At 48.2% G+C, this 20,756-nt stretch overlaps 1 protein-coding gene across 1 annotated transcript in view; it reads left to right on the top strand.

Annotated features, from left to right (window-relative positions):
* Positions 1 to 20,756, top strand: part of LGR6 (leucine-rich repeat containing G protein-coupled receptor 6) — a 190,490-nt gene that overhangs the window by 158,067 nt on the left and 11,667 nt on the right. The window contains exons 8-17 of the mRNA XM_006890567.1: positions 6,596 to 6,664; positions 8,718 to 8,789; positions 8,983 to 9,054; positions 10,335 to 10,403; positions 11,593 to 11,664; positions 13,268 to 13,333; positions 15,243 to 15,314; positions 16,324 to 16,395; positions 18,348 to 18,473; positions 19,363 to 19,523. Coding sequence (XP_006890629.1) covers positions 6,596 to 6,664; positions 8,718 to 8,789; positions 8,983 to 9,054; positions 10,335 to 10,403; positions 11,593 to 11,664; positions 13,268 to 13,333; positions 15,243 to 15,314; positions 16,324 to 16,395; positions 18,348 to 18,473; positions 19,363 to 19,523 — 851 coding nt within the window. The remainder of the gene's footprint in view (positions 1 to 6,595; positions 6,665 to 8,717; positions 8,790 to 8,982; positions 9,055 to 10,334; positions 10,404 to 11,592; positions 11,665 to 13,267; positions 13,334 to 15,242; positions 15,315 to 16,323; positions 16,396 to 18,347; positions 18,474 to 19,362; positions 19,524 to 20,756) is intronic.

Genomic DNA, 20,756 nt, shown 5'->3' with positions numbered 1-20,756 from the left:
TGAAATTCTTCTGTGTCAGCCAATTCCTGTTGGTACAGTGACTCCATATACTCCCTCCATTTCCTTTTAATACTTTCTGGATCATTTAATATTCTGCCCGTTGCATCCTTAAGTATTGTAACTGAAGGCTTGACTTTTTCAGTTCCTTCAGCTTAAGAAATGCTGAGTGGTTTCAGCCCTTTTGATTTTCTGACTCCAGTTCTTTGCACATTTCATTATAATACTTTGCTCTATCTTCCCATGCTGCCCTTTGACATCTTCTGTTTAGCTTCTTAATACTTTCTCCAAGTCATGCTCTCTCTGTTTAACACAGTCATCCTTTCTTCTTGACCTATTGAAATCTTATTTGACCATCAGGACCTAGTTCAAATGTCATATTTCCATGCAGCCTCCTTCCCCCACACCCTTCCCTTCAATCTTCCCACCCTGGTATGGTCTCTGCAGTCTCTGATGTGACCTAGACTTCCCACATTATGCCAAGAGTTCTCTGATAGTCCTCTTGACCCTTTGTCTAGACAGGAATGGTTTCTTGCCCATCTCTCTGTCTTCTATTTTACCCAGCAGAGTTCCTTGTGTATTTTGGGCAGGCAACAAAGATCCGTCTATTTAATTGAACTAATTGGGGCAGAGATTGCAAAGACACGTTCCCTGGACAGTTAGAACCAGAGATTACATCTGCCCAGCACCGCATGAAGTAGAGTTTTGGCAATTACCCCAGTTATTGAGTCTGTGTAGACAGACATCCAAATAGGACAACCCTGGCCACCTCCTTGGCATATAGTTTGCAGAACTCTTTTTTATATTTGCACAATTTTTGTCCTCCCACATTTCTCTCTAAAGATAGCTTCCTAGTTCACATACTTTTTACCACGTGCTTTCCCACTGTCTGTCAGATCACTCCTAGCAAAATTCCTGTCCAGAGACTGCCAAGGAGGGCTGAAACCACTCAGTTTGACTGCCTTGACATGGGTCCAATAAACTATATTAGGGATCAATAATAAGCCAAAGCCCTTATGACCTATCCCATGACCCCTCGAGAAGCCTAAAAGTGGTAATTCAGGAATAAACAGATGCCTTTTGACATTAACTTCAAAATCTGAGGGATGTTGACTTGACAGCACTAACAACTATGGCAGTGATGCCATGTTTCTCTCTGGGAACCACTGGTTGGCTTGAACCACCAGAGATGTGCAGCTCAAAGGTTAACTGTACCTCCCTAAGCACTACCAAATTAGATCTCCTCCCATTTAATGCAGATCTCTATATTTTAACAAAATCTTACATATCTACAAAAGTATCATCTGAAAATCTCTTAGGTATCAGCTGGGGATCTTGTTAAAATGTGGACTCTGATTCAGTATATTAAGAGTATTTTGTTGTTTCTGTTTTGTTTTCTCTTTTTTAAAAATTGTGATTTGAATGAAAATGTACCAGGAAATTTTTCTTTCATTAAAGAAAATAATAATAATCTTAAGGAGTGTTTCCTCTAAAAATGCATTCATGTCTTCCTTAATCAATTTATCTAGATTTTCATTCATTCATCAAGTATTTGCCTGTCCTGTGCCAGTTACTATTCTGATGTCTGGGATATATAGGTATCATTCTTATCATTCCTAGTATCAAGGAGCTTTCATTCTAGTTGGGTAAAAAACCAAAATCCTACAGAGAGCTCTATTGGCCTAGTGGACAGAAAGTGATGCTCTCAAGCCAAAGTTGGGTGACTTTAATCTGTGGCCCTCAGGACTGATCAAACAGTCTTCTAGGTTGTATAGCACTGGTCTGGCCATTGGCTGTACAGAGGTAACCCGTGGTTGCTGTGATGCTAAACACTATGACACTGATGTGTCAAATGTGATAATGGTTACCCATGGTGCACAGTGTTTGGTGGAACTCCCCACTTAAAATAAGCTTGGAAGCAGGAGTGGCACCCACTTCCAAAACAGCTTGCCTCCAGAAACTCTATGAACTTGGAGAAACAAAGTTATACACGTGTTCAGGCCTTTCATTCATAGGGTCGCTATTAGTTGCCTACAACTCGATGGCACTTAACAACAACAAACAAAATATTTGTTAGGTAGTATAAGTTTTGGAGGAAGAAAAAGTTTTATATCTCAGTTCTCTGTTGCTACATAATAAGTCACCCCAAAACTTAGTAGCTTCAAAGAACCATTTATTCTGTGTCATGAGTCTTTGGATAAACTGGATTCTTCTTCTCAGTCTTCTATGGGGCTCATTCATAAAGCTTCTTAAGGCTCAGCTGTGCTGCTGGTTGGCTGGTTCTGCCTGTCCACATGGCTCTTATCATTTGATAATTTGGCCTGGGCTTCCTTTCCTGCTGATGAGAGTGTTCCAGGAAAGCCAAGGTAGAGGATGCAAAGCCCCCTGTGACTTAGGTTCTAAGTTTTATCATGCTACTTCTGCCTCATTCTACTGGTCAAAGCCAGTTACAAAGTCAGCCCTGTTCCAAAGGGTAGCTAGGTAGATACCACGTCTTAATAAGAAAAGCTGCAAAGGATGCATGCCACTTTTTATCTACCTCACATGGTAAAGGAATAATGAATGTAGAGGCCACCATTTTCAATAGAGTGGTAAATATATTTCTGAGGAGATGTTATTGGGACAGAGATCTCAATAAAGTGGGGGAATAGACCATACAGATATCTGAGGGTTCCAGGCAAATAGAATTTACAGCAAAGACTTTGATACTTTCATCATCAAATAATGCAATTCTTTACATATGAGAGATTGCTATAATATTAAGACTTCCAAATGAAGATAACTGTTCCTCTTTCCCTCAATTCCTATGGGAATCCTGATTTTCTTTGGGCAACAGTCAAAGTTCCTGAATAAATTGAGCTGAGATTAAAAGGGACACTGGGGTTTGAGACATTATGACATGAGGGTGAATCATGCATGCAATTTAAGTCCAGAAGGAACCCATCTATTTCATCTCGTTACCTCTATCCTCAACTGTCCCAAGCTGATATTCTACATGTCTTCTGTAGTCCATGAGAGAGCTTTGGTGGTGCAGTCTGTAGGAAACTGTGCTGCTCACCCAAAGGTAGGTTCGAATCCACCATCAGCTCCCCAAGAGGAAGATGGGCAATCTCCTCCCATGCAATTTACAAGCTCCAGAAAAACCGGCTGGAGGGTCAGCTCTGAGTTGGTTCCAACTTGACCTTAACGAGAGTCTAGTCCATAGTAGAAGTCCAGGAGCCTCAGAGCTGAGAACCTTCTCCCTGCTTCCAACTCTAGTGCCTCGTGTTTCAGTGAAAGGGCTCTGCACACATCTAACCCTCAGCCTAACCACATCCTTCCCCTCCTGCTGCTGAGGGGGCCTCTCTGTGGGCAAATCCAGGTCTGATGCATTTGGTGCAAAGGTGTCTGACTCACTGAAGAATGAGCAGAGCAAGGCAGAAGTGGGTTATGCTGTAATTACCCAAGATCACCAGGGGAGTCAGAGGGTAATCAGGTAATTAGTGCAAGGGGAGTGGGTTGAGGGAAGGAAGGACAATTATGCGGCTCACTGGCTGCCAGACGCTTGTCACTGTTCCGATGACCCTTGGGCTGGGTTCCTGGCTCTACCTGTGGACTATTAAGTGTAATAACCCTGTCATGTAGAGGAGCCTGTCATTATCTTCATGTTAGCATGGTATTTACCCACGAAACCTGCCAAGTCACTCTGTAATTAATGAGCTTCCACGTGGTCCCCCTGCCCTGACATTGGACAGTGTCAGCTCTGAATGTTATCCTCTCTGAAAGGGGAGGTAGCTTTAAGAGGCTGAGAAGCAGCACTGGGGTCATCCCAGTAGCTCCAGAGAACACTCTATCTGGGTCCTGATCCACTGTCAAAGCCTGGAACTATGCAACCCAGTAACAATATTCTGGAGGCACCAAGAGCTCTCCCCACTCCAACAAGAACATCCCACTTGGGGCCAATGTATGTACTACTGCCTGCAACATAAAGTCAACGTTATCGCTATTAGGTATCTTCAAGTCAAGTACGACTCATAGCAACCTATCCACAACAGGTCTGAACCCTGTCCTGACCTGTGCCACCCTCGTCATTTCTGAAGTATTCAAGCCCATTGCTTTAGTCACAATCTACCTGGTTGAGGGTCTCCCTCTCTTTCACCACCCCTCCACCTTTCCAAGCATGATGTCCATCTCCAAGGAATAGTCTCTCCAAGCAACATGCAAAGTATGTGAGACGGGGCTGTGTCATCTTTGCCTCTAAGAAGCATTCTGGCTGAATCTTCTCCAAAACATATCTGTTTGTTCTTTTGCCAGTCCAGAGGATATTCAGTACTCTTCTGCAACCGTTCAAAGACATCAATTATTCTTCTGTCATCTTTACTCCTTCTCCAGCTTTCAGATACATAGTAAGTAATTGGAAAGACCTGGCCTGAATTAGGCATACCTTAGTCTTCAAACTGGCATCATTGCTCCTCAGTAATTTGGAGAGATCCTTGACCGCAAACTCTCCCAAAGCATATGTCTCTTGATTTCCTGACTGCTGGTACCAAGTGTGCTGATTGCAGATCCAAGTAAGATGCGGTCATTGATGGTTTCAAACTTTTTTCCATCTATCAAGATGTTGCCTATCGGTCCTGTGGTGAGAAGTTTGTTTTCTTGATGTTGAGATATAATCTACATTGCAGGCTGAAGTCTTTGATCTTCTGCAGCAAGCCCTTTAAGTCCTCCGCACTTTGAGCTAGCTAGGTGTGTCATCTGCATAAGGCAGGTGCAGAGCCTCCCTCTAATCCTCATGCCACATTCTTCTTCATAGTGTAAGTTTAAATAGGTACAACTTCCTATAAGTGCTTTGACCATTTCTTTTCAAATTGAAAATTTGTATCCAGCTACTCTAAACCCAGGAACTTATCCAGCAGAAAAATCTGCACTAATTATGTGGAGATATTTACACAGAGATGTTCATCACAGCACTCGGGCAACAGGGATGAAAGATTGGTCCCTAAGATCACAGTTTCACTCCTTTGACCCCCCTGAAAGTCAACTTTAGAAATGGCAAAAGCTCTTCTTTCTCCTGACATCTCTTACAGAGGTGGCAGTGAGGGACTCCTACCACGTGGACATACAGCACCGTGCCATTTCCCATTTACTCTGCACTATCTCCCTCTAATCTCCTTTCTTTGGGGAAATTTTTCTGTTTTCCCACAAGCAGTTCTAAATATTCTCTAATCACAATCACCCCCTCTCCTCTTCTGTTTCTTTTTCCTTTTACCCCATCAGCACCAGAAAAGGCACAAACATGCCCCCTACGGGGATCAAAGGAGCAACACTGTGATCTCCTAGGGGTCAACCTTTCCTGCCTGTTGCCTGAGGGCTGGGGTGAACTTCTCTGTGAAAATATCTCCACACATTGATGCAGACTTTTCTGTAGGATAAGTTCCTGGGTTGGGAGTAGCTGGATATGAATCTTTCCTTTTGAAAGGTTGTCAAAGCACTTATAGGAAATTGGACTATTGACACACACTACTAGTTTTCTTATATGAGCTCTAGTGGTAAATGAAGGACCTCTACTGGCTTGTTCATCCTTCTCCCACAGAATAGCTGGTGGCCTTGAACTGTGTGCCTTTGGGATTGCAGTGCCGCTTCTTGCCACTAGGCCACCAGATTAATGGTAAAGAATTGCATTGCCAACCCAAAAGCACACGGTTCAAATCCACTAGTTGCTCCATAGGAAAAAGATGGGCAATCTCCTCCCATGTGATTTATGGCCTCTGAAAACCTACTAGAAGGTCAACTCTGAGTTGATTCTGAGTCAGTGGAACCTAACAATAACAATGACAAATGCTTACTGTGTTGCACTGCTAACTAGAAGTTTGCCAATTTGGCTCCACCAGTCTCTCTGTGGGAGAAAGATGGGCAGCCCCCTCCCATAACAATTTACAGCCTTGGAAACCAGATAGAGGGTCACTATGAGTCAAAACTGGCAGTGGGGTTTGAGTTTAATAGCCTAATAGTTCATCAGAATGCTGTTTCTCCACATCCTGGCCACTTTGGGTTGCTACCACTTTTAAAAGTTACCTGTGTTGTTTTATAATTCATTGTAAAAAAAAAAAGAGGAAAGGAAAATACAGAAAAGGGTATGAGATAATAAAGATTAGCTATCACCCCATCTTTAAAAGGAAATGAAACCTTGTCTGGCCCTTTTTATAGATGAGTAGAGACTGCAGACAGCCATAATAGACACCTGAAGAACCTTTTGGAATTGCTAACGCTGGGGCCAAAATGTTACAGATCCCCTCACACTCCCCTTCTTCCCGTGCCAGCTAAAGACTGGAGCTATTTTCCTCAGCTAGTGGGGACTATTCTGAGGAAATCAGTTCCAGGCACCCGTGCCCTTGAAGTGTCCCCTCAAGACAGCTCCGCTGTCTAGAAGGCTCCAGGCCCGAGGATTTGTGGAATGGAGTACAAACATTCAAAAAATGTGTTTCCAGACATTGGCAGCTGGATCCGACGAGTTGGAAAACCCATCTCTCCAGCCAACCCCGGAGCCAAGTTTCCGTTTCTTGGGGACCCTGACATGCCCTGTTAAGCCTCCCCTTAATGACTCTGCTTTCCATTCCAGAGACCTGAACTATAATGAGCTGCAGGAGTTTCCCGTAGCCATCCGGACCCTGGGCAGACTGCAGGAACTGTAAGCCCTTCTGTTGGTCTTTGTGGATCTCCTCTTCTCTCACGGGGCCTGGGCGAAGCCAGCCAGGGTCTCCCTCACACCCCTGCTTCTCATGGTCCTTTAAAGGCAATGTTCCCTCTAGGTCCTGTCCCACCACCAGCTTCAGGTCTAAGCAGTCACCGGCCTTATGTGGTGTGTCATCGCCACTAATGGCCCCAGGCCTCTCCAATCTGCAAAGTCTTTCTGTTTGAAAAGCTCCCTCTCCCAGACCCTACCACTGCCATCTCAATCCCATCTGTCCTTTAAGGCCAGTCTCAGTATACAATGACCTTTTTGGGCACTTTAAATTTGCACAATCATTTTAGCTAATACTACACAATTTAAGGTCAGAATTGCATACTGCTTTACCCTGTTCCCTGTTTTATGTATATTACTTTGTCTCCTCAACAAGCCTGAAGGATGCTTGGGGACAAACCCAGGCCCTTTATTCCTCATGTGTGTTTAGCAGCAAGCAATCTTGGGCATAGTGGGTGCTCTGCTTGGTGACTGCTTAAAGTAAAAGTCTGTAATAAATAGTATTTGTCGAACCCCTGCATTAATGTGCTTGATTGTGAGGTCAGTGGTTCAAGTCTACCCAGGGACACCTCAGAAGAAAACCCTGCCAATCTGCCTCCAAAACTGAGCCCTTGGAAATGCTGTGGAATGCAGATATATGTGTGACATCTATACACACGGGATCACCAGGAGGCAGAATTAGCTTGATAGCCACTGGTTTGCTGGTGGGGAACCAGCCATGGTGCTGAGAAATTACCCCATAAAGTAGCCCCTAGGTCCTTCCTTTATTCTTTCGGAACACATCCAACCAAAGTATGCCATTTATCTCTGGGGCAGCTCATTATAGTTTCTAACAATGTTATTGGAAATCTGTTGTTTGATTGTTGACTATAATGAGCGGGAGGGAGACCAGCTGCACTGGAGGAGAAACTCTGGGGCAACTGTGGGAGAGGTACGGTACAGCTAGAGTGGGACTAGATTAAGGTGGCCTGAAGGTCTGTGTACAGAGCCTAAAGTTTGGAGGTTCATAGCATCTTTATAGTGCCAACCCCATGCCACCTGCTTCTACCTTGACCCAAATTCTGAAGGTGCTAAACAAAGATTCTCACCACTGGACCAACTGGCAGCTTCATGATAGACAGAGAAGAGACTGAGATTGTTAACAATTTCAGCTTGCTTGGTTCCACAATCAACTCTTGGCACCAGCAGTCAGGAAATAGGTCTGTTCTGGAGAGGGTGAAACCAGGCTATTCCCTGGAAGCAAGGATTTTGAAGCTCCATCTCACATACTTTGGGCACATGTCCAGGAGGAACATGTCCTTAAAGAGGGACATCATGCTTGGAAGAGTGGAGGGACAGAATAGGAGAGGAAGACCCAGGGTGAGATGGATTGACTCGATGACTGGAGAAATAGGATTAGATCCATCTGAGGTGATGAGATTGGCTCAAGACAAGGCAGAGTTCAGAACTAATGTATATACGGTCTCCATGAGTCACAGGTAACTCAATGGCATGTGACAACAACAAGATTTAAGCATCACATAGGAAGAAGCAGGCCAGCTGGAGGGAAGAGCTTAAATGAGAAAATAAAGGAGTTCATTCATTGCCGATGAGAATTTGGCCAGGTGTAGAAGGAACAGAGTACACAAAGGCTTGGAGACAGGAAATAACCAAGAAATCAGAAAGCAAGAGCAGAGACCCAAGTTAGCATGAGCAAGAAGATAGATGATATAGATATAGAGATAGAGATATAATCTACATTCCAAAGTGTGTTGTTGTTTTTGTGTACTGTTGAGTAAGAACTGATTCAGAGATGACTCTATAATGTGTCTTCAGAGGCTATAAATCACACAGGAAAGAGATTGCCCATCTTTCTCCTGCAGAGCAGCTAATAGATTCGAACCAAGCCCCTTTGGGTGGGAAGCTGAACACCTTACCACTAAGCCACCAGAGCTCCCTCATATACGTGTATGGAATTCTGTCTCCCTCTCAGCACTGACTCTTGTGTGTTGTGTTTCAGGGGTTTCCATAACAATAACATCAAAGCTATCCCAGAAAAGGCCTTCATGGGGAACCCGCTGCTACAGACGATGTGAGTGCTAACTGCAGCCTGTGAGCAGTGGGCAGTGTTTAGGGGAGGAGGACAGGAGGGACCTTCCTAGAACGTGTCTGGAGTTCTGGGAGGGGTGCTGTCTCCTGGGTTCCTATTGAGAGAAGCATGAGGCTACCTGGTCCCACCTGGAAGAACTCGATGACTGCTAGGTATGTGGATCTTTTTCTTTCAGCCACTTTTACGATAACCCAATCCAGTCTGTGGGAAGATCAGCATTCCAGTACCTGCCTAAGCTGCACACGCTGTAAGTCGGCACTGATGGGGCTGCCTACACCCTCCCTTCCTTCCCCCCACCCCCAGCTCTCTCCTACTGGTGTGCTCATCTGCAGGCCAAAAACCCTACTGGGAGGCATGGTCCAGGGCTTGGGGGGGTGGGGGGTGGTGCCTCCTCGTAGCTCAGGCCTATTCACAGATCTGCCTGGACTTCATGGCCTCACTCTACCTCCCAGAGCTGAGGCTGCTTCCCAGGTGCGGGTGGAGGTGGCCCCTCTTCTTAGCCAAGGAGTTTTATTTGGCTTCTCAAGTATTATTCAGGGTTACTGTTCCCTGAACATCTTCTGGAAGAACAAAAGATTGAGCTAAGATGCTGACTGTTATGTGTTCCCTACATTGATCCTCCAGAGACTGTGGCTTCCAGCACCCTGGGCCCCTCTGTGTCGCCTTTATCACCTTCACCTTGAGGAGATTCCTTGGTTTCCCCTCTTCTATTCTGCCTTCCAGCTCAAGCCCCACCTCTTTAAACTTGCAGTGGATAACTAAAATGGAAGTGGCAGACTGCAGAATCATAGTAACACAGCAAACCTCTTCAAAGCACTTAGTTCACTCTCACATCTGTCATTACATTTTCTCTTCATTGTCACCCTGTGAGACAGGTTATTAGCCCATTTTACAGGTGGAACATGAGGCTCTCAGCTCACACGAAGACACGAGCCAGGGCTGTTTCACATTCTGGGCTTATTACTTCTGGGTCCCACGCTGCCTCCCCAGGGTTTCTAACAATGTTATTGGAAATCTGTTGTTTGATTGGTCTGGTATTGGGTTCGTGAGATTGTTAGGGTGGGAGAAGGGGAAGGGGACCCATCATTTCAAGATCGTTTAAAAGAGTGAATGGAGATGTTCTGATAAAGCCCCAGCACCTGATAGCTGAGGAGAGAGCCTGTCTCGAGTTCTACTAAGCAAATCTCTTGCAGCCAATGACATATCCAGAAGCACTTGGGTTACTGTCTTTTAAACAGAAATGATTCCCATGGTCCCTGGTGGTGTTTTTAATATGCCAGGACCTAAATGCCCGGTCATTCTGTCTGAACATGAGTGGGCGGAGCCAACATCAGAATATGATTGACAGGACCCGGCTAAGCAAGACTCAGCGATCCCAGGACCTGAGGTTTAAGAGGAACTGGGGAGAAGGACATTTCCACAACAGGTGGAGACCCTGAGGGAAGAACACCAAGGGTTGAGAGCAAAAATATAAAAGTGCTCTGACCCCCTTATCCCACCCCGAAGCTTATCACCATCTGTTTACAGATCCCTGAACGGTGCTACGGACATTCAGGAGTTCCCGGATCTCAAAGGCACCACCAGTCTTGAGATCCTGTAAGTAAATACACTCTACCCCCAAGGAATCTATCACCGCACTTTGCCCCCAAGGAGCTCTTCTGTCCTCTCGTCCCAAAGGCTGTCCTGTTTCCCTGCTAGTGCTATCTGGCCTGCCTCTGCTGCCGGCTCAGCCTGGCCCAGAGGTGACTCAGCCCCTGGCATCCACGGTCATCAGCCAGGGGGCAGCAGGTGGGATGGGAGCATGGAAGCTGGACCTCCACTCTTGACTGTGCTTGGATTTTTCCAGCATGACTTCAGAGTTTCCAACCCCAAACACGCCATGGGTGAGCTGAGAACCCATGACAGGAGAGGAGGGCTTTGAAAGTCCACCTCCTTTGCCCGCTGAGGCTCGGTCCCAACAAAGGCTTTCTCATATTGTCTACTATTATATCCTGTCAAATGGCATGAGGGGTGGGGAAAGGGTGGTGGGGCATAATAGGCACTCAGTACACTTTGAGCAAATGAATGAAATAAGCAGACAAGCACCCAGAGTGAGTAGCTGTCAGCTGTCCTGCCCCAAGTCACACAGCTTATTTATGGTGTAGCCAGGCCTGGGACGGAACTCTCCTCTGTGCCTCTATTGTCTTTCCCCTAGATTCGCTGGCATCTGGAAAATTTTCCATGAGGGAAGTAACAGTTTCCCAAGGATGACCTTGGCCTTGGATCTTTCCTGGGACACCCTGTCCCTAAGCCAAGCCCGCTCTGCATCCTGCCCCCACAGCCCCCTTTCCACCCCACCTCCTGGTCCTTCTCTTTTTTTCCCATATCTTCGCCCTCCCACGAGGCACAGGGAGCAAACTCTGTGCTTGGTTCCCATGGCTCAGCACTAGGCCTTTTCTCTGCCCCCTGCCCATGGCCATCTCTCCTCCCAAAGGTCCCCAGAGCAGAGGTTTCTCATCCCTGCCCTCCAGATCCAATGCCGCTGGGGACCTGCATCACTGTGGGGGCACGTGTCTATTGTCTATCTCCATCCTTACCCCAGATTCCCCCCGTCCTAGGGGATCCCAGATGCCAGGGCCTGCTCCTTTCTCTGCCCAGTCTCACACCCTGCCCTGTGTCTCTCACCACTTCTCTCTTTGTCAGTTCTGTCCTCCCACATCAGTATCAGGCCCAGAGCTGGAGAAGGGTGACTGTGGACGGTGGGGCCCTGGGCCTGGTGCCAGCTCTGTCTCTGTTCTCCCTACAGGACCCTGACCCGTGCAGGCATTCGGCTGTTCCCCCCAGGGATGTGCCAGCAACTGCCCAGGCTTCGAGTCCTGTGAGTGGCCCCCAAGCATTCTCCACTCCTGGCATTGTGCCTCCCTTCCATTCCCCATGGCCCCACAAAGACCTCTCCTGCTTCTGCTGAGAGTTTGCCCGAGAGGCACAGACCAGTCTCCTTTTGTACAGGGGGGTAAAAAAAACCAGTGGTCTTTTTTTCTGTCACTTCCTGTCTATATATTTGTGGAGGTCTACAACAATGGGCTGGGTCTATGGAGGAGCTTGTGAGGATGGGCAGGGGCAGGGCAAGGTTCTATCTGTTATTCACAGGGTCGTGAGGTGTAGTTAACTCAATGTCACATGACAACAGTAGCATTGTGATCATTATAAATAATCTGTGCAAAGCTCCAAGTGCTTGATCAGTGCTAGCACAGGGTAGATGCTTGGTAATGACTTTGTCACTGAGCTTGTACAAAACAGTTAATGCCTTCTAGGACCGTGGAGATACACAAGTAGTCTGTGGATCAAGAAGAACTTTCTTTTCTACCTTGACTCCAATTTGAATCTGAAACCTCTCATCAGGGACTGCCACCCTACAGCCTAAAATAGTTAGACCATATAACACGTGTAAAGAGCACCAGATTGGGTGTCTCAGACCCAGGCCATGGACCAGCCTTGCACCTGACAGTCTGTGGGTTTCTGGCCATTCCTGTCCCTTTTCTGGGCCTAAGGTTCCTCCTCAGGTAAACGAAAGGATAGATGATCTCTCAACTCATTGCCATGGAATGGGAGCTGACTCATAACTGACCCTCTAACCAGTTTGTAAAAGCTGTAGATCCCACGAGAGGGGATTATCCATCTTTCTCCCAGGGAACTGGTGGTGGAGCGGAACAAATAAAGAGGCACCACTCTTGAGTGAGCAATGAGGGCTCCCAATTCTGATCTTCACCGCCAACTCTATGACCATGTTAGAAGTGTCCACGCTGGCTGGCACTCATCAGCTTGCTCAGCAATGCTGGCCGTTCACTGTGACTGTCCTGTAGTGCCCCTGTAGCCCACTCACTCTTTCCTCATCTCCTTACCTATTTCCCCTCCTTCCCTTCCCTTCAGAAACATTCTAGCTCCCTTGGGTCTTCATAGGAGTTATGCAGTCCGACTGGAAACATGCCAGGCTGGGCTCCATCCAGGCCCTGCAGTGAGAAGTGGGGTTTGGTGGGGGATGAGGAGAAGTCTGGCATGTTGTCAGGAAGATCAAGTCCTTGCAAGAAGATCTCATGCCAGGAATGGTGGAGGGTCAGAGAAAGAGAGGAAGACCCTTAACGAGGTGGACTGACAGAGTGACTATAACAATGGGCTCAAGCATGGTGGAGATTGTGAGGATGTACAGGATAGGGCAAGGGTCAGGTCTATTGTTTATAGGGTCGCAATGAGTCATAGTCTACATGACGATACAATTACACAATAACAACTGAAGGAATGGAGTGCTCTGGTATGGAGTGTGCTACCACCCACCTCCCTGCAGGACCCGTAAGACCCTTAGCTGCTTGAGAGGAAAGATGTTATCACAGGTACGGGAGAAGCCAGAGCTGTTTCCTGCATCCCATTCTTATCCCTTCAACAGTCACAGCCTCACTGCAGCCCTGGCCTTTCTCTCTCTCCAGGGAGCTGTCTCATAATCAGATTGAGGAGCTGCCCAGCCTGCATCGGTGTCAGAAACTGGAGGAAATGTGAGTCTGGGGCTGAGAAGAAGCAAAAATCTGCAAGCCAGACTCTGGGCAGGTTTGAGGGGAGGTCAGGAAGGATCAAAGCAAGCACTCTCCGACTATCCTTGTCACAGTGGATGACCGGGTCAGGAGCTGGTGCCCAAAGGGAGTCTCAAGGTGGCTCCTTGGGTGTCACCAGCGACACAGAAATGCAGCCATTGTCAGGGCCTGCTTACAGGTGGGCCGCACGAGGGAAGGCCCTGAAGAGGCCAGACGGGCCCTGCACTTTGAAGCATGTGCTTTTTCTTTTTTGGCCTTTTTAAAAAAATAATTTTAATGAACATTTACAGAGATTTTGGATTTCCATTCATTCTTTGCTGCACTTCTCTCCCCGCCCAGCCCTCCCCCCACCCCAGTTCGTTCCTCACTTTGAAAAGTAAAAGAATGGGGAGCTCTGGTGGCCTAGTGGCAAGAAACTGCACTGCAATCCCAGAGGAACACAGTTCGAATCCACCAGACGCTCTGCCGGAGAAGGAGGCGCAATATCCTCCTGCACCAGTCAGATCTGATTTGATGGTACACGTACACAAAATTAAAAAAAAAAAGAAAAGTAAAAGAAAAACTCCCTCCCTGGAACACAATCCCCCTGCACTCCCCTACCACCCCAAGTACATTCCACTATGCAACCTTAATTGTGGACTCTTGTGATAACCATAATATGCTGTCATACATCACTTTTAAATTATTCTCTCCCTCATCTGTTTCAGTGCAGTATACACAATTTATCCAGTTTTTCTCAGTCTTACCCCAACCCTGATATCAGTCCCATTTTACAGCAGTGGCACCATGCAGTATTTGTCCTTTTACAACTGAGATATTTCACTCAGCATAATGTCCTCCAGGCTCACCCACTTTGAATAATATTGCATGAGTTCCGTTTTTTCAATGCAGCGTAGTATTCCATTGTGTGAATATACCACAGCTTCTCTATCCGGGTTGTTTCCAACTCCTTGCTATTGTGAGTGAGCGAAGCCGCGATAAACATGGGTGTGCATATTATCTGCTTGGATGTCATTTATGGTTTCTTTGGGATATATTCCCAGTAGTGGAATTGCTAGGTCAAATGGTATCTCTATTTGCAACTTTTTGAGAAAGTGCCATACTGCCTTCCACAGTGGCTGCACCATTTCAAACTCCCACCAACAGTGAATAAGGGTTCCAGTCTCTCCACAACCTCGCCAGCATTTGTTGCTTGCTATTCTGTAAAATTTTGCTATTCTGACTGGGGTGAGATGATACTCATAGTTGTTCTGAGAAGCATGTGCTCTTATTTTCCACACAAGCACACTCAGACACGAAGGAATAAGCCTGGGATCTTCATTTCATAAGAGGGAAAAAACAAAACAAAACACCTGTAAGTTTGTTTCACCTCCTGAGCCTTCATTCTCAGCTCCTAAGCAGGGTAATGTCTTTTGAGGCAAAGACAAGGTAGAGGTATGAAGTTCTGCCTTATTTAACTAGATACCAAAGGCAGCAGGATCTTCCACAGATCTGAGGTCCACAGCCCACGTCCCATTCAGACAACCTGCCCACCGAGCTCTGCTTCAGGTCATGGCAGTGCTGGGCTGCTGCTGGACTAGGGTCTGGAGGACCCACGGGGGTGGGGGTGCTGGGCTAAGAGCCAGACCCGGTGGGAATGCTGGAAGCTGACTCCCTTCTGGGCCACAGGGATGGTTTTGTGGCTTTGTCTCCTGACCCACTTACCCAAGGCAACCGGATCCCCGTGCACTCCCTTTAATTCTGGTGACTTCCGTGGTCTGGGCCCTTTCTTCCTGTGCCAGGAGAAGTAGGGGGCTCTCCCTTCCTACTCCCCATGCACAGAGGGTGTGGAGTGGAGTCTGCACACTCATCTCGGCTTTTCTTGTTGCTCTAGTGGTCTCCAACACAACCGCATCTGGGAAATTCGAGCTGACACCTTCAGCCAGCTGAGCTCCCTGCGAACCCTGTGAGTACCTGCTGCCTGTCCCAGGCCCGCATGCCCCAGTCCTCACCACGCATGCGTGAAGTGTACTGCGCTCCCTGCTCCCAGCGCTTCCCGCACACACGCAGGAGAGGTGTCTCTCCATGCAGTGACTCCTGTACACATACATGATATGCACGTCTCTCCCTGCTCCTCACCCATTGAGCACACACACAGGAGAGGTGCCTCTCCATACAGATAGCTCCTGTGCACAGGCGTGAGGTGCACATGCTTCCTGATCCTTACCCACCCAGCACACACACAGGACAGATGCCTCTCCGTGTAGATAGCTTTTGTACAGAAGTGTCAGGTGGAGAGTGCTGCCTGGTCCTCACCTATCAGACTACACAGGAAGCCTTTCCGTGCAGATAGCTCTTCGACACTTGCATCTAGTGCTGGGTGCTCCCTGATCCTCACCTATCAGACAACACACTGGAGAGAAGCCTCCCTCTGCAGATAGCTCTTCTGCGCATGCGTCTAGTGCTGAGTGCACCCTGATCCTCACCTGGGAGAAAACAGGAGGGAATCCTGTAATGCCGATAGCTCTTATACGCATGCGTGTGGTGCATAGCGCTCCCTGATCCCCATCTATCAAACAGCAGGAGGGATGCCTCTGCACGCGTTGGAACCAAGTTCCCCTGTTCTGGTGCCACAGCCAGGTTTGGGGCCAGACCGCAGGTGGTGTTGCTGTGGTTGGGCATCACAAAGTCGATCCCTACTCCTCATGAACCTGTAGGACAGAGTAAAACTGCTCCCTAGGGCTCCCTGAGCTATAACCTCACAGGAGCAGATCAACGGGGCTTTTCTCCCTCAGACTATCCATGGGTTCAAACTACCGACCTTTCAGTTAGAAGCCAAGCTCTTAATGATTGCACCACCACAGGTGAGGCCCTTGCCAGTGGGCCATGTCAGAGGGGAGAGGAGCACAAGGGAGAAGGCAGGATAACAGTCAGGAGTCTCTCTTTTACATGTCTGTCCCCATATGCACCCACAGGGACCTGAGCTGGAACGCCATCTGGTCCATCCACCCTGAGGCCTTCGCCACTCTGCGCTCCCTAGTCAAGCTGTAAGTGCCCACTGCACTTTCTCTGGGATGCTGGGAGCCTGCCAGGGACTTTGGGCAGGACAGTAGGGTAGGAGGGCCCAACTAGAGCAGGCATGTAGGAGTCCTGTGCCACAGGGGAGATGGTCTCCAGCCTCATCAATCATCCTGACAGTCTGTTTGACAGACTGTGGGGCCCAATAAACAGCCAGCAGGCCCCTGCACATCATCTGTTAATGGTCTGCAACAGTTGGCAGAGTCTACCCGCTCTGTGCCCCTGTCCCTGCCGCTCCTTCAGCCTCTGCTTGTACTGACCGGAAGGGTGTATGGCTGGGACACCCTTCATAACACGTAGGTTCAAGGGCTTTGAGAGTGGGTTTTTTTTTACTCAGAGGGCTTGTCTTTACTTGGGAGCTGCTGTTTGGTAGGGCAGAGGAGAAAAAGGCCTCTAAATTACATAGGGTATTATATAAGGAACGTATAGTATGGGCTACATGATCATTATGTCAGAGCTGCAAGGGACCCCAGACAGGGCCACCCCTCACTGCGGTGCAGGACATTCAGTGTACAGGGCTCCACCCAGGGACAAGTTGACATGCTCGGGACAAGCTGCACATACTCAGGGCCTGTGTGTCCAGAGCAGGCTTTCTTCTAACGAACACAAAAACCTCTTTGTGAGCTACCTTCTGCCCTGACCTCAGAGACCATGCAGCCCCGCCCTCAACTGCACAGGTGTGGTGTCCATGGCCCCAGGAGAAGCTTGTCCACAGTCGGCAGTTAGGAACCAGCCTCCCTGGGTTCCCTGGGCCTCCTCAGGCTGCAGCTCTCTGAGCTATAGCCTTGTAAAACCCTCACCTCCATCTTTCTGCTCCTGTTTGCTGTCCCTCTGCCAGATAGGTAGGGTAGATATTTTTATCCCTTTCAAGGATGAGGACATTGAAAGTCGGGCAGATTTGTGACTCCCCTTGATTACACAGTGAGTGGGTGACAGCGCCAGGTTTCCTGCCTTCCAGGCCAGCGCTATTTCCACGACGCACCGTCTGTGGTCACTGTGTTTGGTTTGGAGCCCTGGCTTCCTCTAATGTGTCTCCGGTAGAGCACGGTGCATGTCCTCACCACTGCCTACAAAGCAGGCTCTGTAAAACAGAAGGGGTGACCGAATCCTGCCTGCAGCCAGGTGCCCAGCTCTGTCCAATGCCAACTCTGGCTTCTTGTATCATCAGAAAAGGAGAGGGGAGGTAGGAGAACGGGAACAAGCAACTACGGGCACCTAGTGAGGCAGAGGATCTGGATAGGACTCAGACATGGACACAGGAAAGTGCTTGGGAGGCTCCATTACCTAAGAATTGAGATGATTAGCTTAGTGAGAAGAAGCTGTGCTGCAATCCTGAAGGCACATGGTTCGAATCCACCAACTGCTCCACTGGACAAAGATGGGCAATCTCCTTCAGTGTGATTACCTGCCTCTGAAAACTCTCTGGAGGGTAGGCTATGGGTTGGTTCTGACCCAATAGTACACAACAGCAACAATTCTTATACTTAGGGAGCTCTGGCAGCCTAGAGGTAGGGAGTTGCACTGCCAACCCAAAGGCATGCAGTTCAAATCCACCAGATGCTTAGTGGGAGGAAGATGAGCAATGTCTCCTATGAGATTTACAGCCTCTGAAAATTCACTAGAGGATCAGCTATGCAGTGCTTCCAACTCAACAGCCCATTATAACATTCTTATGCCTAAAAATAAGTTGGAACACTCTCTGAAATATAGTTGGTATGTGTTATTTGTTGAATGTCTGGATGGTACCTTTAGCAACTCTCAACCGCCCTCCTCCCCAGCATTTCATGCTCTTCTCTACATGTTCATCTTCCGCCCTCCGCACCTCTCCTCTTGTCTCCATCCCAGGCCACACCCTCAGCACAGCCTTGCCCCCTCAGCAACCCCACTGACTGCCAATAACCCTGACCATCCACTGTCCTAGGGACCTGACAGACAACCAGCTGACCACTCTCCCCCTGGCCGGACTTGGGGGCCTGGTGCATCTGAAGCTCAAAGGGAACCTGGCTCTATCGCAAGCCTTCTCCAAGGACAGTTTCCCTAAACTGAGGTGAGGGCCTGCCTTCTCCTGCCCCACCACCACTAGGTTTGCCCCAGGGCAGCTAGAGAGGGAGGCACTGTGGAGGGTTCATCCTGAGGAAGGCCTGGAGGCCTATTTTTTAGTTTGACCAAGACTGAATGGGATGGGCTTGCCTAGCCTCCTACAGTCCAATTCGTGTCTGGTAAATGTCTTCTCTTCCTCATTACCTTTGGAAGACCAGGCCCAGGGCCTGCTGAGACCTTCAAGTCCTATGTGCACAGATTTGGAGGCACCTGGACCCTTTGCTCCTTGTCCAGTCACTTGGGCAGCATCAGGGCAGAGCCTTGGCACTGATGAGTTTAGCCAGTCCCTGGTGCTAATGACATCCAGGCCTCCTACCTGCAGCACCGGCACAGCCTGTATAGCTCACGCTGCTGCAGACAAATGAGAAGCCCGGGGCCATCTGTCCTCGCCCTCAGAGGGCACCCAACCCAGCTCCAAAGTGCCCGAGGAGGGGAGCAGGGGATGAGTTTCACTCAGGACCAGGGTTAAGAGTCACAAAAAAAAACCCTGTCTCCTTAAATGAAGGAGAGAGAGCTTCTGAGTGGGGCCCCAGAGTGCTGTGTGACCTTGGACAAGCTGCTTCCCACTCTGAGCCTGTTGAGAAGACTCCTTGGGTAGAAAGTCTAACTCCCCCGTATCAGCTCTCAAGATAAATAAAGAAATTACTAGAATCTGCCCAGAGCCCTTCATCAGTAAGAACCAGGCTGTGTGATCGGTACAAAGAAGGCCTGGTGGGTGCTGCCAGCACAACCATCAGTGCACTTCAGGGCTGGAGGCAGGTACTGAGCCCTCTGCACAGACTGAGGTCTTAGATCGCAAATATCCCCTAGTTCGTTCATCTGCTTTCCTTCCCCAGGGTCCTGGAGGTGCCCTACGCCTACCAGTGCTGTGCCTACGGGGTCTGTTCCAACTTCTTCAAGGCATCCGGGCAGTGGGAGGCTGAGGACTTCCACCTTGAGGAGGAGGAGCCTCCGAAGAGGCCCCTGGGGCTTCTTGCTGGACAAGCAGAGAACCACTGTGAGTGCTGGGCAGGGAAGTTAGGGAGGAGGCTGGGGGACCAGCTATTGAGGGAAGTCGTAGGGAGGGAGTGTTCTGTGGCCTGTTCACACCTGGGTCCCTTTAAAGGGGAGAAATAGCCAGAATATCTCTCCTCCCAGATGTGCTTGGGGAAAAATAATGATGCTGAATCTTGGCTACTTAGAACTGCTAAAACAGAAAAACCAGAAGTGGGTCACTTTTCAAGAACAGAAATTTACATCCTAATTCTTTTTACTTCTGGAGGCTAAATGTCCAAATCAGGGCCTTGGCTGTGTCGATCCTTCTCCTGTCCATAGGCCCTGAATGGGCTTTGGTTCTCTGGCTTTCCTTGGCTTGCAGCCAGTGCTCACATGAGATCCTCCCCTGTGTGTGTCAGCTCTGCTCGTCTTATGAGGCAGGAATGATTAGGATCCGCCTTACTCTAGCATGTTATTGTTATATGCTGTCAAGTTGACTATGACTCATAGCGACCCTATGCACAATAGCTCTGAACCCTGCCCTATCCTGAGCCAATCTCACCATTTCTGACACGCTTATCCTCATTACCCTAGCCAGTGAGTCAATCCATCTCATCTAGGGTCTTCCCCTCCTGCAATGTCCCTGTGCCCTCCCAAGCATGATTTCCTTCTCCAAGGACTGGTCCCTCCTGGCTACATGTCCAAAGTATGTGAGATGGAGCTTCAAAATCCTTGCCTCCAAGGAGCAGCCTGGTTTCACCCTTTCCTGGATCAAGCTGTTTGTTCTCCCAGCAGCCCATAGTATATTCAGTACTTTTCTCCAGCACCACAGCTCAAAGGCATCAATTCTCCTTCCATCATCTCTAGTTATTCTTCAGCTTTCTGATGTAAGCTAAAATTGTTGACAACCTCAATCTCTTCTCCATCTATCATGGTGTTGCCAATTGGCCCAGTGGTGTGAGTGTGTTTTCTCAATGTTGAACTTCAATCACTATTGCAGGCTACAGTCTATGACCTTCTGCAGCAAATGCTTCAAGTGCTCTTCAGTTTGAGCAGATAGGGTTATGCCATCTTCATAAAGCAAGTTGTTGATGAGTCTTCCTCCGAATCTGATGTCATATTCCTCCTCATAAAGTCCAGCCTCTTGAATGATCTGTTCCACATCTAGCTTGAAAAGGTATGAAAGGCCTTTTCTCTTTATTTTCTTTCAAGGAGATTTATCTCCTTTAAATCTATCATTACTATTTACCCTCAA

This window comes from Elephantulus edwardii, unplaced genomic scaffold, assembly GCF_000299155.1.
Source record: "Elephantulus edwardii isolate Elephantulus edwardi_28Jun2011 unplaced genomic scaffold, EleEdw1.0 scaffold00090, whole genome shotgun sequence".
In the NCBI taxonomy this organism is placed as follows: domain Eukaryota; kingdom Metazoa; phylum Chordata; class Mammalia; order Macroscelidea; family Macroscelididae; genus Elephantulus; species Elephantulus edwardii.
The sequence above is the reverse complement of the archived record's forward strand: the minus strand, read 5'-3'. Positions and strand labels throughout refer to the sequence as shown.